Source organism: Cygnus atratus, chromosome 1, assembly GCF_013377495.2.
Source record: "Cygnus atratus isolate AKBS03 ecotype Queensland, Australia chromosome 1, CAtr_DNAZoo_HiC_assembly, whole genome shotgun sequence".
NCBI classification, from domain to species: domain Eukaryota; kingdom Metazoa; phylum Chordata; class Aves; order Anseriformes; family Anatidae; genus Cygnus; species Cygnus atratus.
The window spans coordinates 186,433,030-186,456,212 of NC_066362.1; the positions used below are offsets into that span (position 1 = coordinate 186,433,030).

At 40.8% G+C, this 23,183-nt stretch overlaps 1 protein-coding gene across 3 annotated transcripts in view; it reads left to right on the forward strand.

The window, feature by feature from the left end:
• Positions 1-23,183, forward strand: part of UBL3 (ubiquitin like 3) — a 57,088-nt gene that overhangs the window by 23,628 nt on the left and 10,277 nt on the right. The window contains exons 1-2 of one of the 3 annotated variants that reach the window (XM_035542513.1): positions 18,052-18,132; positions 22,323-22,431. In XM_035542513.1, the coding sequence (XP_035398406.1) occupies positions 18,067-18,132; positions 22,323-22,431 (175 nt within the window). In that variant the 5' untranslated portion in view covers positions 18,052-18,066. Of the gene's footprint in view, positions 1-18,051; positions 18,133-19,169; positions 19,203-22,322; positions 22,432-23,183 lie in introns of those variants that run through there. The other 2 variants (XM_035542515.1, XM_035542514.2) reach the window with 2 other exon arrangements.

The window sequence follows — 23,183 nt, forward strand, 5'->3', positions numbered from 1 at the left end:
TCTAACTCTTTTCTCTTGTTCCTTCTGCAGCATCTTTATTGCATCCTCTTTTGACTCGTGAACTCCTTTTCACTCCCAGCTTTCTTGGGGAGATTTCCCAACGCTGTGCTGGGTACTTTGCTCGGTCACGTTTGCGTACACAGCTCTCTGCTCCATCTCTCCCTGCTTTGACTTTACTGAACTCCTCCTTGCCCACAGGCACAACAATCTGCGGCCTGCTTTGTACAAAAACCTCTCTAGTCCGGGTTTTTCTCCTGGATTATGTTCTCTTTACATGCAACTTAGGTTCTCTTTACTTGTCCCTCCAGCTGAGTTCCCCTCATCTCATCTTTCAGTCACTGCAGCACCCTTTTCTCTGGCCCCTCTTACGTGCTTCCAAAACAATCAGCAAAGATGCAGATGTAATGCTGGCATTCTCAATATATCCACTCACTGTCACTTTCTTTCCTAGATCATGGGGGAAGGAAAAAGGTTGCTCAACTTCGTGTCATACGTTGTTTGGCTTTCAGTGGCAGCTGCTCCTGCATATGCACCTCATGATCCAGTGAGAACGTTTGACCTTTATCCCGTGCTGCCTGTTCTTTTCAGAAAGAGTACTGAATGCACCAGCTGTAAGATTAGCGTTTTCCACCCTGAATTTTTGTGATATTTGCAAGAAATTTGACAGCACGTAGGCGATGTTCCGTGACCACAATAATAAGCTAGTAAGGAAAAGTGCAGTGTCGTCCTGTTTAAAAGGGGTTAAATATTCAAGGCAACCTGAAAACTGCAAGATGGACGTGAAAGATGCAAATGGGGTGAGCAGCTGCTCACAGCAGGGGGAAAATGGAGAGGGCAAGAGTTTTGAAATAAAATCCAAGCCTGCTTTGGGTTGTGTTTGGACCAAGCTACCTGCGGGTGGAATGAGTAGTCAGGTACGTAGGAGACTAAATAGATGGAAAGTGGTTCGATGTATAATGTCAGGTAACTGTATGAACATAAATGAGTCACCCAGGGCTGGGAGTTGGTAAGCAGAACACGCTGCTAGAAGAGGAAAAAGTAAGAAAAGAGATAAGAACAGTGATAAGAGGCGGGGAGGGTAGAGAGCACACGGGATCACAGTGGTTGAGAGAAGACAAGGGATTAAGTGGAGTCATCGGAGTGCTTTGTTAGCAGCTCTTGCTCACCTTTCAGAAATAAATTAGTTTCTGGCTTCCTGACAAGTCACAGTGGTACAGGGGAGGTGATGTGATGCTTGTTCTCTAGCGATCTGTGCTGTTCCGCTCCCAAAGAGCGTGAACATAGCCACCTAGGAAGAAATGAAGTTAATGGTATAGGATGATTCACGAGGGAACCTGAATGCGATAGGTAAAGCTCATACCAAGATTTCCTCGGAGTGGTATTCATTGCCGTGTTGCTGTGGGTGGCTGGCTGATTTCTTCACTTGTTTTTCCTTCTTTGTGTCATTTGCATCTAATTCACGGCGAGCTGAAGTAGGAAATAAACCTTATCTGCAGACAGCAGCATTGCCCGGCGAATTAATTATCGGAAACCTATCAGCTGAAATGCCATCCGCTAGGAGCAACTTGTGAAGCTTCCCTTTAAGATACAGCATCTTCAGGAAGGACTGAATGATGTGTTAAGCTTGGTCTAACGTGGCTGCCAAGATAATTGTAAATAGATTAATTTTCCTCTCACGTTGCAAGGTGGCTATGCATCTATAACCTCTAAATGTTGCACATTAAATCACTCAAGCCTTACCATTAGACCTTCTAGTTTTCTATTTCTGTTTGACTTGATACAATTATTTAAACTTTGTAAAAGTGAGCCTTTTTGGTTAAAATACATGGAAGTATTCCTCCTTTCTCCCTGTATCTTCACTGCTCTCAGAAGTGGTCCTTTCATTCTGGTCCTGCTTTCGACAACCAAAGCCAGTGCTATCTAAAGTGAGAGCCAGTGTAGGAAATCTCAGCTTCGGAGGTGGAAGTCTGAGTATTAAGTGTGATCGGTGGCAGAAGGCTTAAATGGGAAGCCTTGGTCAGGTTGACCATCCCTTTCCTTGTAAAGCTGCGTATTAGTAATGCAGAGAATCTGGGTCTGTCTTGCCTAAAAATGTTTTTCTGGACGTGTCAGCATTGAATACAACCTGTGGTGTTAAACCCTGGAAATGTACTAATATTGTTTCAAGAGCAGTTGACATCATTGTGACAGTAAAAAATAAAATAAAAATATAGTAACTCAGCTAACCCTTTATTTTACATAAAAAGATCTAATCTGTGAAAAGGTATTAATTATTTATAGTTCACAAACTTAATGCCTGCCTTTATGGAAAGGGGAAGAAAGCAGTGTTATTTCAAGAAATTAAATATTTGTTCTGCCTTTGGTGCTACTTTCATGTTGGATGTCTGCAAAGGGGAAAAAAGCATTTGGACTAATAACAAAGCGTGCTCTGACATAGAAATAAATGAATAAAAGGCTAGCACAGAAACACGTTCAAATTCTTGAAGTACCCTTGAGTAACCGAAGGTTGTTCTCTTGATTGGAAGTTGTAAGACCTTTGGACGTGTCTGAACGCAGAGTGCTTGTTGTGGCTCTCATTGGGTTGGTGCTTTGTAGCTGTTGATGGAAAATCTGTTAATTTTGGAAGCTGGTGGTTCAGTAGTTTTATGCTGTGGGCAGTGAACCAGTGCCTGTGGTAGGAACTGGTGAAAAATATTTGTTGTTTTTTTAAGCTCAAACCAAGGGCTTGTACCTAGAGCATACTTCTGTACCCATTTCTAGGGGTGGTATGTCCAACTAAGCCTATTCATCTTGCTGCCTTGCTTATAGGATATATATATATAGATAGATAGATAGATATAGATATATATATATATATATATAAAAAAAAGCAAGATATGTCCTATAAGCTTATGTATCTTTTCCCCGTTCGTACCTCATAGTGTTTATCTGCCGCTGGCTTCTGTGCAGGTGAAAAATCGTATGAAAGCTGCGTGCATTTTTGGAGGGACTGAGGGGAGCGTCAGGAGGTCCTTGTCATCACTGATATTTCCGTTCGGTTTTCTTCTGACTGCCTTTCAGCAAAGCAGGAGCAGCTCTCGGAGGATCTCTTTGCTCTGGGGCAGCAGTGGTCGGAGGGCCAGGTTCCCCACGACAAGATGGGTGCTGTGGGGCTCTTCTGTCCTCAGCTCCCGTGGAACTGCTGTCGTACCCATCCCCAGCACAGCTGGTTGATTGAGGAGGGGAAAAGAATTAAAAATCACTCTGACTGTGTCTCTTCTGCGGTTTGTGATGTCAGTTACGCTTCCTTCCTTGATGAAACAACCAGTAATAACAGGGGAGTATTAATTACCGTTGTATTTTTGTTTGGAGACTTTGGAAGCCTTTAGCTGAGGAGCGTCTGCTCTCTCTCTGAAGGAAGAAGCAGGCTAAAATACTCTTTTGATTTACGTCCTGCTACTCATTTAGCTTACCACAAGTACCATCCCTCTGTGAAAGTGCTGTTACCAAACCACAAAAGGAATAATTAGTAGGCAAGAGACATTTGGTTCTGTGTTGCAATTTGGACAGTCCTGAATAAACGTGTTTGTTCCTGCCCCCCCCCCCCCCCCCCCCCAGTGTTTTGCTGTATTGATTATGAGTATTTTATTAAAGATCAAAGTTACGTTCTTTCAAAAATTCCTGCAGCTTAGACTTAGTGCACTTTGATTTCAACTTTGTCTCTAATGGAAATATTTCATTGTGAATTGTGTTTACTGTTGAACGCTAGCTACTCAGAGCACATTATTTTCTACAGATTATTAGCCATTAAATTCAAGAAGAAACATGAAATTTAGATGCGTATATATATATGCAAGGGTGAAAATACTGGTTTTTGGGTGAAATGACACTTTCTTGACTAAATGCAGTCTTTTAAAATAGATCAAATGTAATTGGCCACATGCTGAATTATTACCTTTTGGGACATTAAAAAAAAATCTTAATCCTTCATTAGAGGTAAGAAAAATGATGGGAAAGTGCTGTAGGAGTTAACCTCTAAGAGCTTTTTAATCCTACAGCGCTTCACTGTACAAGGAAAGTTTAAAAAGATGTCAAGTTTTAAGTACTTGGTAGAATTTACTGGTTTGTTTTAATGAGGCAAAAGATGTAATTTAATAAGAATCGTTGTGAAAATGATTGTCATGTCAGTGTCAAACAGAGCTGTTCATTTTCAAGAGCAAAAAATAGTCATTAATGGCAGGAAAACATCCTCCAGGTGTGATAGTGTGGAACTGAGACACCCCATCCAGGATTTATTCCTGTCTCTGAGGTATGCAGAACAGGGTTGTGTTAAAATCAGACTCTGGGTGTGTTAGGTTCTTGGATTGACCTTCGATGGTATTTTGTATTTTTTCAGCTTAATGTAAAGAGGACGGAAAAGCTCTAAACTTCTGATCATACTCTCACCAGTTTTGTTTCTTTAACTTCATTTCTACATCACAAAATGGTGTGGTACTCTTCTATATATTGTTTTACTCTAATTTGAAACTCTGCATTAAAATTTAGGCCTGGCAAAACTGCAATTTGTGGAAACTTTCCAATTTAGGGGAGATTTGGTTGGGTTGACTTGTTTTGCTGTACGGTGAAATACATGGTACAGAGATCCACCTGCAAGTTGGTTTCATCTGCAGGTAGTGTTTTTACTGAGGTAGAAGTAATATTGTAATTAAGAGTTATGGAAGTGTTTGATAATGTATGACCATTCCCTTTTTATTTTTATGTATTTTTAATATTAGTTTGCAGAGTAGTGAGGAAAGGTCGAGGTATATTTTGCAAAGGAGGCATCTCAGCAGCCTCAGAAGTCTAAACTGTGAACTGACAAGCAAGCTAGAATGTAGGACTGAAGAACTGTCTCAGCTTTCTTTTCCTTTTAGGACACTGCAAATTACTAATACTGTAGGTAGAATCACACTATTAATAAAATCGGGTTCTACAGGTAGTGTGCCTAAATTTTTCATAGGGGTGTTGAACGTGAATTATTTTTCTATAATGAATATGCAGTCTGATGACTAAATATATGTATTCCAGGTAACACTTAGAAAGCAGTGTTAGAACTAGTCACTTTTCCACTACTTAATCTATTTTCTTACAAGCACCTGTGTTCAATTCCTGTTTTGAAGTTTCAGGTCATCTGCCCTTCTCTTGCTCTGATCTTTATAAAAGACCTTTCCAGAGGCCTGTTCTTGTTTCGATACTGAGCATGTTGAAGATTGTTCTGTTACGTCTGTTACTTATCCCACTGTAGTTCGTGTAAGTGTTTGCAATGTAAGTAATAAAATGAAGTCTTTACATTCCTTAATGTAATAGTACTTACTATGGACAGTGCCTTTCTATTCACATCTAAAGAAAGGAAGATGGATTATGGGGCAAGGAAGTGTTCTCTGTTCCAGAATTTGGGTGGCTGAAGGCGGTGAGGTTGATGCTGTTTAACATAGGAGCACACAGGCGGTCTTTCCCATTTGGTTTTAAGAACGTGACACCGAGGCTTTCGTGATTTGAGAATTTGCAGGTAATCACAGTAATGGTCTCTCCTTGGAGTGCAAATAGCACCCTGATGACTTCACTGACGCACTTGGGGAGGAAGGTGAAGATGATCAGCTGCTTCAGTACTTGCATGAATAGCTAATTAAACTTCTTAATCCTACCTTTGAGGCGTGCAGCAGCGGGAAGGTCTGAGATACCATGGGTTTTGAAAACAAGCTGTACTTGCTATCTCTGCAGTTCTCTGCTGCAGTTCTTAAAATATGAAACTCCTTTTTATAAGGACAGAATATAATCTTTGACTTCTGTTAAAGTTTCAAAACCTTTGGCGCGGGGGCATTTTGGGCGAGCTTTTATTTGGGACGTGGTGTGTTATGTATCTTTAATTGATGTTTCTGTGAAAGGTCTGCAACTCGAGAGGCTGAGGCGATTGGTACCTTGGCTTTATTTATTTATAACCGATTGGCTGTGATTTAGAGCCTTGTAGGCTTCCCTAAACTTTACAAAGCTTATAGCTGACTGCCATCAGTCTCATGTTGTGTTCATCACTGTTGTACTTCATTTTCTTCTGTTTGCTGTTATTCCCGTGCTCCTCTGTTCTGTGCAGGCTGGAACTGTTTCTGTTGGTTTCCTCTTGGTTTTGTTCTTTGAGGGAGACACTTTCCAGGCTCCACAGGTTTTTGTAGCCTGCCATCTTGTTCCACTTCTACAGGTTTCATTTGTCTTTCTTCTCTGGGCTGCCTTGTTTAGTTTCTTACTTTTTTGTAGTGGTTTCAAACTTTCTGTTAGTGTCTTCAATTAACAAAATTAATTGTTGCGCAGTGGTTACAGTTATTAGACTAAGTCAGAACTGAACCGTGCCAGGTGGTGCTCAGGGTTGATCTGCCTTGTAACATGGGGATGTTCAAATTCCAGACAATATCTGGCACAGCGTAGGCTTATCCAGCATACAAATCCTTGACTTGTAATATAAATGCTGCACAGTATTCATGCAACACTTACTTTGTATAATTTGAGAGGCTGTTTATTTAAGTAAACAGTCTTGCCTGTTGAGGTAATCAATGAAATACAGTTATATGCACATGAGAATTCATTATGTTATTTGAAAACTAATTTATGAGTGAGGATGTTGATATGAAAAGCAGATGATGCTACGGTTGTGTCTGGCACCACTACGTGACAGTATCACTAGTCGCAGGTTGATGCGGATTGACTCTTCAGCTGAATAGTTGCCCAGGCCGAGGGTAGCTTAAGACAATAGTGGTCTTGATAGCTGTTTTGTATGACAAACGCACTCTTCTTCTAAATGCCAGATCCTCCTTTCAGCTTTGTGTAAGGATTTGTCTCCCAAACTGTTGGGAAGAACGAAATAGTTCTGACTGCGTGGACTTGCGTTCCCTTCGCGTAGAGCAGCTGTATTTTCTATGCTGTCCTGTGAGTATGTTCTTGAACCTTTGTAAGAAATAGTTAGATCAACAGTTCTGCTACTGTGCTGTAATTACGACATAGTAAATAGCAGGAAAATCCCTTGGCTGATAACGAGAAACTTTTGAGCTACGTTAGTGTTAACATGAGGTTGTGTACACAGCGTTGTCATTCAGTCAATACCTACGTGCTTATTTCCCTGAAAGATTCATGCTAGAGGGTGTTGCATCTGCTGGCAGAGAGCTTGCTAAAGCCTTTTCTCTCCGAACACATGGCTGAACCAACCTTCATAAGGTCGTGACAGCAACTGTGAAGATATGGCATCTTTCTTTGCTGTAATGAAAAGTACAGAATTTTTTTCCGAATCCTTTTTGTTAAGGATTAGTTTTGTTAAGGATTAGTCGTCATAGCCGAAACATTCATCTGTCCACAACTCCGCACAGAGTCCCAGTAAGAAAAGACATTTGGGCTTGTTTGTTTTTGGGGGTGTGTGTGCTCTCTCTTGTAACATCAAAGTAATGTTTTATTTCAAATAATTACAAAAGTTTAGTAACTGTCTGGGGCAATAATTCTCCATTAACTGTAGTTAGTCATAACCAGTGAGGTTTTTCATAACGTGGTCCATCACTGATTCTATCTTGCCAGACAGTCATGCCTCTTGCCTTACTGAAATAAGGGGTGAGAGGGTCTTTGAAAACCCATCATAGAGTTTGTGGAACTATTAATAAAACATCCTTAGTTTTGAAACATTTCCTCTGTAAACGAGCTATAGCTTAGAAGTGTTATGTGTAAAGCAAAACAAGAACTGTCCGAAAAAGCTCACAATCTGAATACATGAGAAACAAAAGAGAGAGAGAGATGGGTCATCTCCATACCTCTGGGAACCTGTGGAGGCCAAGTGACCTGCCATGGCAAAAGGCCAGGAAATGTTCTTCTGGCGTAGGTGAGCGCTGGATGTTTTGCAACCAGTCCTCATCTGGGGAGTAGTATCTGCTGGCGGTATTGACCACAAAAACATGGAGGGGAGGGTTGAGGGTTTGTAATATGACTTGAGTCTGAAATGATTTTATTCTCATAGTGTGTGAGGAAAGAAGCCTATTAAATTCTCCTGGCGCCTATGTATTTAGATTCAGACCAATTAGTTCAGGGAAGCAATGCTCCTTTTTTTTTTTTTTTAAGTAAGAAGCAGAGATACTTCGGGGAGCTCTCAATAACATGCCTGTGTAGTTGTCCATATATAGGGTTTTGCAAGCCATAATTAAGATGCAAGCTAGAACACATGTTGCCCCAGATTCACAGAAACCAACCTTACTCACTGCTTTGACACAGAGCAGATGGCTCGTTATAATGTACTTGTTGATGCAGTAAGAACAAAGAGCCCTGACTGGTGTTGCTTATAATCGCTTCCAATTAAGACTGTAATGTCTTCAAGAAGGCATCGCTATTTTCCCCTCATGCTAAAGGTTTAGTGAGATCCTAGACTGGAATGACACTCATGCTTAGAAGATGCCTGAATATCAGTTGGTTCTTGAATTTAGTGGGTTTTATAGGTTTTTATTTTTTTTTTTCTGGGGGGTTGAAACGAAGCTTTTTTGTGTGATATGATATGATGTTTTTTGCGTAGGCTTTGGTTAAAAAAGACAAATGGAGAAAGGAAGAAGGTATTAAGAAGATATTAAATGTGTGCTCTAAAAAGCTTTTTTATTATTATTATTATTATTTCCCTCACTAAAATCTAACTATCTTTGGGTGAAAAGGCTTCTCCCAGATGGAAAAAGGTTGGTGTAGACCTACTGTGACTTCACAGCACCTGGCCAGGCAGATCCAGTTCCCTTTGGATGTCCTTGGCCACCGCAGTGGGCAGAGCTTCCCAGAGCCATCGGGGAGGCACAGGGGTACCGCATCTGGAACTGGATCTACCAAGGAAGTTGAGCAATAAATTTACAGCTGGTGAACTGTGTGGTTCTTACTCCATAGACGGCTTAACGATACTGGAGGAGGAGGCCAAAATGCAAGGGCGGCTTTAACTGTCCAGTCATTAGTAGATAGTCTGGACTAGCAAGTGCTCTCCATGATGGAAACAGGCTAAGAATTACTACTAGACTGCCAGCTGGTTGGGAGGGCACATGCACATGACTACTTTGCAGTAACAGCAAGGTGGATAATCACAGCATCACAGAATTGTAGGGGTTGGAAGGGACCTCAAGAGATCATCGGGTCCAACCCCCCCCGTAGCAGGTTCCCTAGATCCAGGTATTTATTATTTCCTAGAGCAATAAATAACTGGATCAAACATTATTTGTCTTATCTTCCATTAACTTCAGTCAGTCGACTTCAGCAGGCTTAGCTCGGGGATGAATTTTTACCACCATGTTTAAATGGAATAACAACATTTAAGCTTTATATAACCAAGTTTTACATTTTTGTTGAACATTAAGGGTAATTCCTTGAGGAGGGAAAAATCTAAGGGAAGGAGTGTTCGTTATTCTGAGCCGAAAAGTGCAGACATAGGTCAAGGTCAAGCTGTTTGCTCCTGAAGAGTTTTATTCTGAATTAATTGGCATCAGCGTCACAATCCTTGATCTCTTACCACGTGATTCAGTGTTTTCTCTGGGCTATTTTAGGACGAAAACAATTAGAAAAGGTTGCGTTCTCATTCAGATCTAAGTTGATTGCTTTTGCAAGAATAAACAAGATCTATAGTCAGTGAAACATCCATTTTGATTAAATTTTAAACTATCTTCTGCATCAGAGGCAAAAAATATATATATATATATATATATAATGCCCTGTCTCTTGCCTTAAATTATCACAGCTCAGTGATTTAGATAGTGTTTTGGAATGACAAAACTTTGGCTGACTGCCACAATACACAGCCCAGAGAAACTAGGAATCAGTAGCTAATAATAAAAATTTAATTTTATGGTATTTCCACACGAGTAAGCTGTGATACGTCTCTAATTCAAGGTGCAACTCTTCACCTCTGTCCTGTCTTAAAAATACTGAAGACTTTTTCCATTTTATTTTTGATACTTGTTCCCAAGGCTTGAAAAATTTAGTAGTTGCATGCTGTCCAAGATGCAGAATCACACAGGGAGGAGTCGGCAGAATCCCCAAATGACTTTACAGTGATAAACCGCAAACTTGTCTCCTGTTGCGGGCGTTTTTATTGGGATGTAAGTCCTGATAGTCTTAGGGATGGTTTTTGTTGATTCATTGGTCTTACTAATAACTTAGAGCTGGTTTGTGGGAATGTTATTTGACTGGACTTCCAGGGGACCACGTCACTGTTTATTTGTCATCAGGGAGTGATGTTTTTTTCTCAAACTTTTCAAGCTGTAGCATCTATATCAGCTATAGTCCCCATGTTTAGTCGCAGCGTGTTATGTACAGTACAGTGAACTGCATTAAAACCATGTAATGCAACAGGTATTGTGAGAGAAAATACAGCAGGAGACAGAACTGGATTCAGAAGGTTGTTTTCTTGTTTTTCTTTTTGCTATAGTCTAATTTGGAACAGATTTGCCCTTGATTGTCACTATCCTTTTTTTTTGAGGCCTGAAGAGCAGCAAATCTTATTAGGCTTTGCATAGAGATTGATTTGTTTCCCAGGAGAACTATCACGGCAGGAATCTTTATGCTTGTGTAGGGTACTAAGGGGTGGTCCCCTCATTTCCCTTTTTCAATAAATGGAGTTCTTCGCCTTAAAGATTTTTCCAAAGAACTATGTAAATTGGTTAGTTGTATCTTTTTGTGAGAACTGAAAAACGTAATCTAAGCTTAATACAAAACTTAATACGCTAATTTTGAAGTGATCCTTAATTGCTGTTGCTGTCTTGCATTGTACCGGTGGGGGGGAGTAGGAATAGGGGGAAGAGCAAGGTTTAGGAGTTCTACAATAATGATTAACCGAGATGTGTTTATTTAAAGTTTAAAAAACTTTAGGAATTAAAATTCAGTTTCCTCTTGCAATGCCTGTTGTATTAATATGGTTTTAATGTAGTTTACTGTACATAAAAACACACTAAGTGCGTACAAGCCCATGGGGCCTGATTCTGTGCATCCCAGGGTCCTGAGGGAGCTGACTGGCGGAGTTGTCAAGCCTCTCCCTATCATGTCTGAGAAGTCCTGGCAGTCAGGTGAAGTCCCTGGTGCTGCACAAGTCCAAGCGCAAGGTGCGGCACCTGGGTCAGGACAGTCCCAGCCATGAACGCAGTCTGAGTGAAGAACTCACTGAGAGCAGCCCTGCGAGAAGTACTTGGAGGTTCTGGAGATTTAGATGAGATACAAGGAAGAAATTCTTCCCTCAGAGGGTGGTGAGGCCCTGGCACAGGCTGCCCAGAGAAGCTGTGGCTGCCCCATCCCTGGAGGTGCTCAAGGCCAGGCTGGATGGGGCTTTGGGCAACCTGGTGTGGTGGGAGGTGTCCCTGCCCATGGCAGGGGGTTGGAACTGGGTGGTCTTTAAGGTCTCCTCCAACCCAACACATTCTGTGATTAAGTACAGGGATCGTAGTCAATATACTATACCGATTTGAACTGCATCTAGGGAGGAAAGTACAAAACCAACAGCTTAATCTCTTGATTTGTGGCAGTCTTCAATATACACATCCATGCTTACTCCAGCATGTAGTGCAAAAATCAGTGGGGTGTTATAGGAAGTTTGAATACTGCCTTTTACTGACAAAATGCCTGCCTACCTCCTTTGGTTATTATTTTTGTCAATCTGTCTTCCTGATACTGAATTCAGATGAGTGAGCGTTCCTCTCAGAAATAATGGAGTTGGCTGGGGAGAGCTTCACTTTTATCTCCTGAAAATTAGCATGTAGAACTAGACAGTGTCCATGGCCGTGTGCTGCTTGCTATTATCGTTGTTTTGATTGCCTCTAGTTAATAGCATTTCCCATCAAATGTCCAGTTTATTTTTTGGGGCTTTTTGGAATGATTTCTTTATGTTCACTCTTTTTGTTGAACTTAATTTCTGGTCAAACTGTAGCTGACTGTAACTGAAAGATTACTTTGAGCTTTGTGTGTTGTCTCATTGACCGATTCTGGTTATAAAATCCTCATACCTCCAAATCCAGTTATGGTGTGCATGGTTTTTGTCAAATTTCCATTATGCAGCAGCAGGAAACTCAGATTTCTGCCTCTGTTTTCTCACAGTGCACAAACAGACCATTCAATATGCTTTCCCCAGCCCATCATTAGCTTTTCTTTATTCTTTGTAACCATGGAACAGCTGCATCTGAAACTTCTAGCAACGTGAGTTAAATTGAAATTTAGACCCACAAAATTGGTTAAAGATGGGAAAAGAGAATGGATTAAGAAGGGGTGGAAGGTACCCATCTACCCCTTAGACTTGAAAAAGCAGCTGCCTTTGGGGTTTCCTTTGAATTGTGTTTCTTCCTTTGTTAGAGCAATATTTGTTTTCAAATCTGAGCTCTTAGGCATTTCACAAAATAAGCATTCAGACTTTGATGGTCTTAGATCTCTTCTTAAAGATAAGATTGAACTGTCCTAGATAATATTTAAAAGTACCATGTAAATATTCTCTCTATAGAATAAATTAGACCAAATGTTGAATTATATGAGAATTAAATCCAAACTTAAGTGTCTAGTGTTATCATCATTCACCTGTAACGAACTTGTAAGCTTCAAATGCCAACTGATGGGAGAAGGTGAAAGCAAGGTGATGGCCTTATCCAGTGGCAGCTCTTGAGAAAACACGGCAGGAGGGTAACACAGATGGTACGCACTGATTCCTCTTCTGAAGCCTGGAGTCAAATGCCGGGATGCGTGTTACTAGAAGGCATTTTTAGGGAGATAAAGATCGGAAAAAAAGAAACTAGCATCTTGTCTTCTTGCTCCTACTCACCAGCTTCTCACATATGCGTCGTGACAGGATGCGCAGTATTATTATTTCCAGTGTTTTGAAATGACTGTTTCACTGTGGTATAGGGATTGCTAAAGTGATCTCTACCAAAATTTCATGTTAATTTTCACTGCGTTGGTTTCTCCATTTCTTGTTGTAGTCGGTTTATTTCAAAGTGAAAATGTGTTTATTCCAACAGTGCCTTGAAAGGATGAGCTCTGAAAACAGCAGCCTTGGATGCCATGTGGTTACCTCTCTGCGCCTGTTTTTCTACCTATTTATACTAAAGCCTAATTCTAAACCATGGTCTTTTGTATCTTGTAAGTACATCTTATCACTGCAGTGGAATTAGGCAATTCTGTCATAACACGATAGAAATCTGTTTTGCATGAGCACGATGAAATTGCCCTGTCTCTGGCTGATGAGTTATCAGAGTAGGTCTTTATCTGAATCTTTCCTGTACAAGTGGATTATGCAGACAGGCTGAGGGAGCTGGGGTCGTTCAGCCTGGAGAAGAGAAGGCTCTGGGGAGACCTTATAGAGGCCTTCCAGTACCTAAAGGGGTCCTATAGGAAAGCTGGGGAGGGATTCCTTGTCAGGGAGTGGAGTGAAAGGACAAGGGTAATGGTTTTAAGTTAGAAAAGGGTAGTTTTAGATTAGGTATAAGGAAGAAATTCTTCCCTCAGAGGGTGGTGAGGCCCTGGCACAGGTTGCCCAGAGCAGCTGTGGCTGCCCCATCCCTGGAGGTGCTCAAGGCCAGGCTGGATGGGGCTTTGGGCAACCTGGTCTGGTGGGAGGTGTCCCTGCCCATGGCAGGGGGTTGGAACTGGGTGGGCTTTAAGGTCCCTTCCAACCCAAACCATCCTGTGATCCTATGAAAAATTAGATGGTAAAGTGCATCCGTCTTCCACTGGAATCCATTGCATTCTACTGGTTATTTGTGACGGTATCCACATGAACTTAATTTAGTGAACGTTTCCTAGATGTTTCTTCTTAAAAGGTAGCCTTTGAACTCACTGGAGGACACTAGTTAATGTATTGCCATTGTTCCAGTGTTACTTGAGCTGAAGTGAGGGAATGGATGAAGTGTGTCTGAGCACTATGATTTTCAAGTTCAAGAATGTCACCGTTTCTATAGAGACAGCTTGCTCTATCACAGCTACCGAGGTAAATGGTTATAGGATTTTGCTTTTTCCTCCTTTAAATAAAATTTGATTATGCTTCGGTTTGGTTTTCTTTCCCATCACTTCAGCGTTCTCTGAAATTTGCTTAGTTCTTAGCAGTGCAAAGTTGTCTTAGTCGGTGCTTATTTGATGTGAAACTGTTTACACAAAAAAATGTATTTGCTTCTCTTCGTAGTGATCTAAAGATGAGTGTGTCACTGGGACTGGTTGTGAAGTTCCTATTAATCTTGAATAGGGTGATGCAGGGTATTATCACACTTCTGTGGCCGCGTGTTGGGGTGGTCGTGCAGTCACAAGTGGTGCGGCTTTGGATGAGGTATGTGGGTCTGTCTGCCAGCTGGCAATGAAACCTCAGAGTTTTGTTCTGCCATATTGACAATTTATGTCAATTTGTTACTTTCCATAACATGTCTTTTTTTGCCCTGATATGAAGTAAACTTATTAAAGGTGCAGGGTAGTAATTGTAAGGGTAGAGCAAAGCCCCTTTGTGCAACCAAAAGTGAAGGGATTCTGAGCATTGCAAGATTGAAATTGTAGATGTTCAGCTGAGGCAGTGGAATTAGAAATTGCCTGTATTCTCTGTGTAGTATCTGGTGAAAACAGGTATCTAGAAATGTAGTTTTGTAAGAAATAGTTGTTTATTCTACCCGAACACCCTTCAGGTTGCTTCAAGTTGAGTCCAGAATCAAGGATCTCTTGTTCCTTTCATGAGAGCGTTTGCATCGCTGGGCAACACATTCTTACTACTTCTTGCTCATGTACTTTATTCCCACTTCATGCACCTGTATCTCAGTCTGTCTAACAGCTAAGCAGATTCTTAACCAAGTATTTATTATTCTAGATGTCTTTTTAAATTTCCAGAAAGCTCTGGAAATCTTCAGAAGACTGATTGAGAAAACTACATTAGATCCAACAATCACAAGCTGATACAGTTTATATCAAAAGGAAGAATAAACAAAAGAAAATGTATCTATGATATACAAAGGCTTTGGATTCCAAGGGTGTAAATGCTGATTAGGCTCAGTGTGTGGGGTTAGTATAAGGAGCATTATCTGAAGAGTTTGCAGGCTTGATGTTTCTTCAAGTGGAAGCCATTAAAGGTATAAAATAGCTGCATGCAAAGTGAGTAAAAGGATGTAGGGAGAGTCTTTGAAGTTGACAGGTAAATAACCACTTCAAGCAGGACACTGAGAAGGAGCAGAGAAGTGTAAAGAAACAACTCAAATTCACAATGTATATTTACCAAAGTTAGATGATGACAGATTCATTATCCAGTTTTCTTTGGAAAGATTGTTTTTCAGATGAGGAAAATGCAGAAGAGGTAATAATCTGTCTGGAATTCAGTGAGTAGTTGAAGTTGTGTAGGAGAGGATTAGTTTGGGAAGACGGATTGATGGAGTGTGTGACTTGGGTGAAGATGGTAAGGTGGAGCTTACCAGCTTTCTTTCTGATGTTTTCATTTCTGCCACTGGCACAAGGAAAGTCAGTGTGCTGATGAAATCTGAGGATGAAAACTTGGAGGCATCAGTAGTACAGAAGAGGATTGTGCCATCGTATGGAAAAGATTGGGTTATCTCAAAGACTGAATTAATAGGAACAAAATTAATTGCGTTAATATCAAAATATCCTGTATGTAGTGGGTGGTTAAAAGCAACGTAGTGTAATGCAGATTTTAAGTTTTGTGTCACAGGATTGACTGGACTGGAGAAGAGTATTGCAAAGTTACTGAATTGCAAATGTGAGACAGTTGTGGGCTTCGTGCGGAAAACGGAGAGGCATTTGCAATAGATTTAGGAAGGTTTTAGTATCACTTTATAAATTCTTGATGATATTCTCTGAAACACTGTGTACAGTTCTAATTGTGCATATTTAAGGAAGATGAAGCAAAACTGAAGCAGATGCAGGTTAAAGTGAATTGTAGAATCATTCCGTTTGGAAAGGACCTTGAGAGGTCTCCAGCCCTCTGGAAGCAAGGTCACCTCTGAATTTGGACTGTATTTGGAGGAGATTGCTTGGGGCTTTGTCATTTCAGGTCTTGAAAATCCCCAAGACAGAGCTCCCAAAGCATCTCCAGGTTACCTCTTTGACTGCTTCGATGCCCTCGGGGCATTTTTTTTTTTCCTTATCTCATTTGTAAACCTGTTGTTCCCAAGACTCTTGTCTCTTGATCTTCTGTTTTGTTCCTCAGTCAAATGGTCATCACGTAGGTTCAGCATCTGAAGGCTGCTAATAGGTGCCCGCCAAGCCTCCAGGCTAACTCAGCCCTGTTTCCTTAACCTCTGTTGATGTGCTTCAGAGCCCTGAAGGCAGTGATCGCACCAAGCCAGCCTGGTAACAAAGAAGGACTTTGCTTGTTTATTTTAGCAAGGCGTCCTCATCTGCAGATGGAGAATAAACCATCAAAACCCTAAGGGGACAAAACCCCGCCGTTATAACTGAAGCCCAAAGTAGGTCTGATATCAATGGATGTACCCTGTCCAAGAATAAAGTTGTGCTGGGAACTGAAAGGAAGTTTCAATAGGACAGTCGGGATCCGGAGCAGCCTGCCAGTGAGCCTAAAAACTGATATTCTCAATTTATGGATGGGGTTACGTGAGATGGTATTTACCTTACAAGTGAACAGGAGTCTAGAACCTGCAGGTTCCTGCTGACACAGGCTGTGTAACACTGCTGTTTCGTGTAGGCTCTTGTTCAGGCTTGGTTCAGCCTCTGCAGTGAATGGGGTGGAATTCGGTAAGCGGAGGGTGCTGTGTGGTGCTGCGTGGTAGGGAACTAGCAGGCGTCTCTTTGGGCTACAGTCATTGAGAAACTTTGGCTCACCTTTGGAGAACAAGCTTCTTTTGTACAATTACGAACTTGAACTAGGAAGTAAATGTTGAAAAGTGAAGCTTCCGAGTGCTGCCTTCTCATCTTTTCCCCCTCTGGTCCACTCTTAATTTTTAATTAAAGTTTACATCTGTTAAAAAAAAAGGAGAAAAAATTGTCTCATGTATGTGTTTTAATCTTAAAAACAGCTGAACGAAAGCAATTAGTTTAAACTTGGGGTTGTATAGCATGCAGTGACATGATGCCCTTCCTCCTCTGTGTTTTAATTGTAAGATGGGAGGAATCTTAGCCTGCTGCTGCGGCATAAAATTGATAACAAAAAACTATTTAACTGCCTAGATGGAAGCCACTTAATCATCAAGAAATACTCTCTGTTGGCTGTATATCCCTCATTTCTTGATGTTTAAGAGGCTTTCCATTTCTTTAACTCGGGCTGTGAAGTTAGAAGCACAGTGACATGAACAAACTCGGTCGCAAATGCCTGTAACACAAAACGCAACTTCTACATCTGCATGTACATGACCCAAATTTTTGTTCCAAAAGATGCAGTTGCACAGCATTTGTTAATACATTCTTCTGTGTATAACCATTTTTTATTACTATTATTTTAGTTTGTAGTATATAATCTTGCACCTCAGTTCTTTACTATGTCTGTAGTGCAACTGATGTGGCGGCTGCTGGAGCTGTAACGATGAAATCGGTGCTGGTTGTGGTGTGTGGGGGGAGAAGGTGAGGTTTGCACGCTTGAGATCCCAAACAGAAGGGGCTATTGTATAACCCTGCAGAGGGATGTCATCCGCAAGTTGTAGTTCATCTGACTTCTGATACTCTTCTGAACCGCCTTCATCACTAGCGTTGCAGTTGGTGCTGTAAGGTGGAAATGCGAGTTTATGGCCCTCACGCAGTTTGCTATAGCAAAAGGTTGGAATTCCCTTTGGTGTCCTAAAAAAATAATTAAATAAAAAGTGAAATCAGGACAGTTACTGGTACATCCCCTGTAGGGAAGAAACTCGTCAGGGCCATGGGAATCAGACAAGTATCTCGGACCGAGACTCTTACATCAAGGAAGGCAGAGGGGCTGTAAGCATGTGATCTCAGATGATACAGGCACAAGTTCCTTGCAGACTTCTAACATAAGAAATAGTGGTTTGAGCTACTCTGTATCCTAAGAGTTGTTCTGGAACTTGAAAATTTTAAATTGGCTGCTTCTGAGTCAGAGCTTCTCTGACAAACCAAGACTTCTCGGTTCTTTCCTTCCGTTGTATGCACATATGCTTTTTTTTTTTTCCTTTTAGATATGGACTTTCATCAGTGGCCTTCTGCCAAAAGGTTTGTTTCAGATCCCCTATAGTTTGTTTGAAGTGGGATTCTCAGGCGTACAGAATGAGAAGTGCAGCAGTTGCAAGCAATTAACTTCGCAGTGCTCTTGAGGGGAAATAAGATTAGGCTCTAAATTTAAAGGCAAGTTTTGGGATTCTTTGTTTCAAACCCTTTGAGGTAACGTGATGTTCAACTGAAGATTAAGATTCCTTCAAGCCAAGATTAAGAAATATAAATACAGAGATATATTTATCTTATATATATGCATATATATATATATATATAGACAAACATGCAACCTAAATGTGTCAGTGGTATGCTGTACTATAAATAAGAAAATACTTTAACCTTTTATTAAAGCAGCTGTTTCCTTGCACTTGATGCAACATCTGCGTGACTGATTTAAGGATTTATTTTGGGCTTCTGCTAATACTTGGCGATACTTTTTGTTTTTTTAATGAATATATTCTTCCCTGGTTTAGACATACTTTGTAGTATATGCTGTAAAATTATTAGTTCATATTGATATTTGCCTTTATATTTGATAAAAAGACTATAAGAAATAGTCTGGAGCAACAAAAACATTCAGCACTGTTGGGTTATCCATCTTGTGGGGGTGGGAAGGAACCAACATTTTTCAGTTTTTTCCTGGTGCTTATATTGATTTTTGCATTGTTTATTAACTGCGGAGATATGATTTAATCAAACTTTCCAGGAAGCAACGCTAGTTTTGGCTAGTTCTCTGTGATATACTTTTCCTTTCTGTATTTACTTTAGTGTGCCTGCCAATTTCACAACACAGTAGCAAGAATAAAATGAAATGAGTCTCCTTAAAGTTATGCTAGCTGAAAAATAACTTCAGTTCTGTATCAATGCTCTGCCTTAATTATAAGTGTTGAGCATTACTAATATTCTTTTTCTTTTAATCATCTCCTTGTAGGATGCAGATCCCACAGTTCTGAGGAGCTGATGGTTTGGTGATAGAAACGTTCACTGCCTAGGAAAGTGTTCTCATCTTCAGAGCATGTAACCCCCACCACAGATGAACTACACACTGATAAATGAGAATAAATCCTCAGGTAGCCTGCATAAAGTCAGAGCTGGGGGACTGCTGGGCTACAGGGAGCAAGCTGGGGGGGATGAGGAGCTAGTTAGAGTAGGGGACGTAGATGTGGGGGAGGTGAGGAAGAGGAAGGCAAGCTGCTGGAGAAGAAAGCTCCTCGTTTTATCCCCGACTGCATACAGCAGACGCCGCTGCTGAATATTTGGGGTTGGTTTGTTTGTTTGTTAAACAGGCAGCCCATTCCCAAGTACAATAACAGCTTGTGACGCAGTCTAAACCTCCTAAATTTTTGGCAGTATATTGGAGTTGTAATGAGATGCATTGACGCTTAAAGGATAATTAAAGATAATGAGGTATAGAGAAAGTGAAGTGGAAGGCAGCGCAGTGCACTTCTGAAAGCCAGATGATGGCAAACTGACTTTCGATGAAAAGAACTGATTTTCTAAATAGAAATTTTTATAGTTTCATCTGAGTATGTACATATCAACTGATGTGATGCCAGATTGTAGACTGTTGGTTAAATAGGAGAAACTGGGATTTAATAGAGAAAATGCGAGTGTGTAAGAGCCTGACATAAATGGCCTAACAGAGGAGGGGGAACTGGATCGGGGGAGCTCATTATTGGAGTCACTGTGGATCAATTCTCTGATCGCTCTTGCTTCATATGACTCAGTGACAAAGGTAAACATAAAGGGATGTTGCTGCTAAAATTTGTGGATGATGCGAAGTTCAAAAAATGCTTATTATAGAAAAGCGTGATGCAGAAATGTCTGGGTGATTTTGTAGGGTTCAGGCCCAGACATGAGGGAGATCCCGACCATTTTTGTGCTGCACCATAAGGTTTTGCCAACTTTCCACGTGGACTCCTTCCTCCTTTCCCTGGGGGGCGTAGAGCAATAGAAATGGGGTGAAATTTGGAGCGTTAGGGCATTAAAACCAAAATATCAGTTATAATAGGCTCAGGGGCTAAGTAATGGTATGGATGAAGGCAGGTCAGGCTACGAAGTAGCCAAGCTAACGGTGTGGTGCAGCTCTGAATGAGGTGTATGTACTCCTGGGACACAGTCACAGAGGATGTTTCCAGTAGATGGAGGAAATTGCTGGTGGTGGTATAACAAGCAGCTGGTGAGACATCGTTCGGTACGCTTCCGAAACAGTCATCCGTTTTGAGGAGGAGAAAAAAAAAGGCTGAAACATGCAGAGACAGGCAGCTCGGGTGAATGGGAAAATGGATATCTCGTTAGAGAAGGCTTGAAGAGCTTGTCTTGTGCAGTCCAACCAAAGAAATCGTCTGCGTAAATGTTGGCTATAAATGCACAGGCGGAAACTGCTGAGGGGTGGGGGGAGGCTATTTCAGCTGAAAGACAATATAAGTAAAACAACAAGTGGGCATCGTCTGGCCGCCGCTAAACTTAGGCGTAAAATTTGAAGTTGCAATTGGGTTTTTGGAGTCGACGGGACTAGTGGGACTTAGTCTGCTTTTTCTGCTGACTCTTGGGGAGATTTGGAAATAATTCCTTAATCGCTCTGGCAATGTCAGAGGAAAATGGAGCCTTAAGGTTTCCAGGCAGGTGCGTTCTGAATTTTGTGAATGAGCTTCTGTGACCAAACGGCGTTCCTGCAGCTTCAGTCCTTGGAGGCTTCTTGTGACTTCCTGTGTTACAGGCGGGCAGGGATAACACAGTGGCGCTATGTGACGGTGGTGGTGGCGTTTCCTCCGAAAAATCAGCCACCTGGCATCTTCCCTGGGCTAACGGCACAATTTCTGTTTTCCGATGGACGTTAACAGGGGCATGGGAGGGGAACCGAGCCCTTTCATGTGGATTTGCCCTTGCTATGTTACGAAATAGACGCTGAATTGTTTTTTGGAGGGATTGTTCTCTTCATATTCCTTGACGAAATGTGCAGTATGATAGAGACCTTAATTTTGGATACCTCCACTAGATGCTTAAAGATAGGTGGTAAGAAACCCAAGCCAAAGCATTTAAGAGGGAATAAATGATCTGTCTTGGATGTGGATATGAAGCACCAAGGTATTTGACCCTGCAGAAGTCATGAAAATTTGGTTATCGCTGTATATTTTTCCTCTTGTATTTGACCCAGAAAAAGAATTTTCTGGATTCCAATGAGAAAAATTTTCTAGAATGAGGGACACAATATGAGAGTTTGATCTGGAAAAAAGCATCCAAGCAGTTGGGATGCCCAAGTCTTGCTAAATGTTGGTGGGACTTAGGCTTGTAGGCCAAAACATAAGGTCGTTAGACTCCTCCTTGTCATGGACGCTGGGAAGCGCTGGCTACCCAAATACATTTTGTGACTTTGTAGTGGTTGCTTGAGAACCAAAATTTAATCTCTTTTGCATTGTAAGTAGTCTCATGGTGAGCTCTTTATACAGACTATTTTAATGCTATATGGAAAAAAAGTAGTCAGTGACTTGCAAATAGAAGGGAGGAAAATTGTAGCTGAAGATGCTGATGGTTAGATAAAAGAAATTGATGTTAAGCTATGATGTGTTATTACTTTATTGCATGCGGATCTCAGCAGTTTTACTTGTAGCATCATGGCAGCAATGGAATAGTTTTGGGTTTGAAAGAGAGATCTGTGGCGGCTGAGACCAAGGGAAGATGATGTTCAGTTCCTTGGTGGTTTGTAGGAGGAGCAGTGGGTGAGATCTGGGCTGATAAATATCATACTGATGGGAGACTGGTAGGGCGCACAGACTAATTCTGGTGCAGATTTTTATATTTTTCAGTGCTGTGTGTAAAGGTTAATTCTTCACGTTTGTTTTTATTCAAGATGATATGTTGCCAGTGCTTCTGGCTGGAATTTCTTTATACTCTGCTGAAAGCTTTTTAATGTTGCAGTTGATTTGATCACTATCTATTGGAGTCTTCTGGTGGTTAATGCCAGCTGTAAGAATTTAATCTTCCTAGATTGCATAAACAAACAAAATTTTATTGACCTCTTTGTCCCTATATTTAACACCATCTTAAAGTGTATTGTCAGATCACTTTAGAAAAATCTTTTTCCAAAACATATGACAGCTTTTAATAATGTTAAGAAAAAGTTTTGTAAAAAAAAAAAATATATATATATATTTCCCAGTTAATTTCCTAATAATGCATTTTCTTCACAGATAAATTTGCGCCTCATCTTGGTGAGCGGGAAGACGAAAGAGTTCTTGTTCTCACCAAATGACTCTGCTGCAGATATTGCAAAGCACGTGTACGACAACTGGCCGATGGGTGAGTGGTTGTGTGCCTTTGGCATTTTACTGGCGCGTTTGAAGCTCCCCTGTGCTTTCAGACTGAAGTGCTAATAAACCTATCTCAGTTCTCAACATTCAGATTAAGTACACTCATAGTATATATGGGCAGAGATTTATATAGAAATACAATTGTCATCTTGTCGTTGTCTCCTTGTTTCTGAGGTTGGGTAGACTTCTGGATGTCTTGACTATTTCCTTTTTTTCTAAAACTTGCTTCCTCAGAGTGAAGTTACTACTTTCTCTCTATCTTTAGATACTTTTCTTGGTTAGTTTTGTTAGTGCCTGTAGTAAGTGGAAGACCTTGAAGTGTTGGAGATATAAAACCTTTTATGTGAGGACAGCTAGTGGAAAACATGGTGTGTCACAGGAATACATTACTGTTATTCAGTCTCAAGTTCTTCTCACTTACTACCTTATCTTGGAAGGGATCTGTATTAATGATATTTTCCCAGGAAAAAGTGTTATATAAAAGCAGATTTTAAGAAGCATTAAAAGACGGGAAACTGAAGCTGTTTGTATAAATATATTTGGTGTTATGCAGGAATACCAAACCAGGAAAATGGAATTGAAAAGTAAGATGTTTATTCACATATGTGAATAGTTCCACAAAAACAAAGTCCTTCTGTTTTCCCTGAGTATGATTTCGTGGGAAAATAGCCAAAGCACAGGCATAGCCTCATATATGATGAAAGAAAATGCTTCCTTTGGTAGAGGACTTCATCTGGGTTA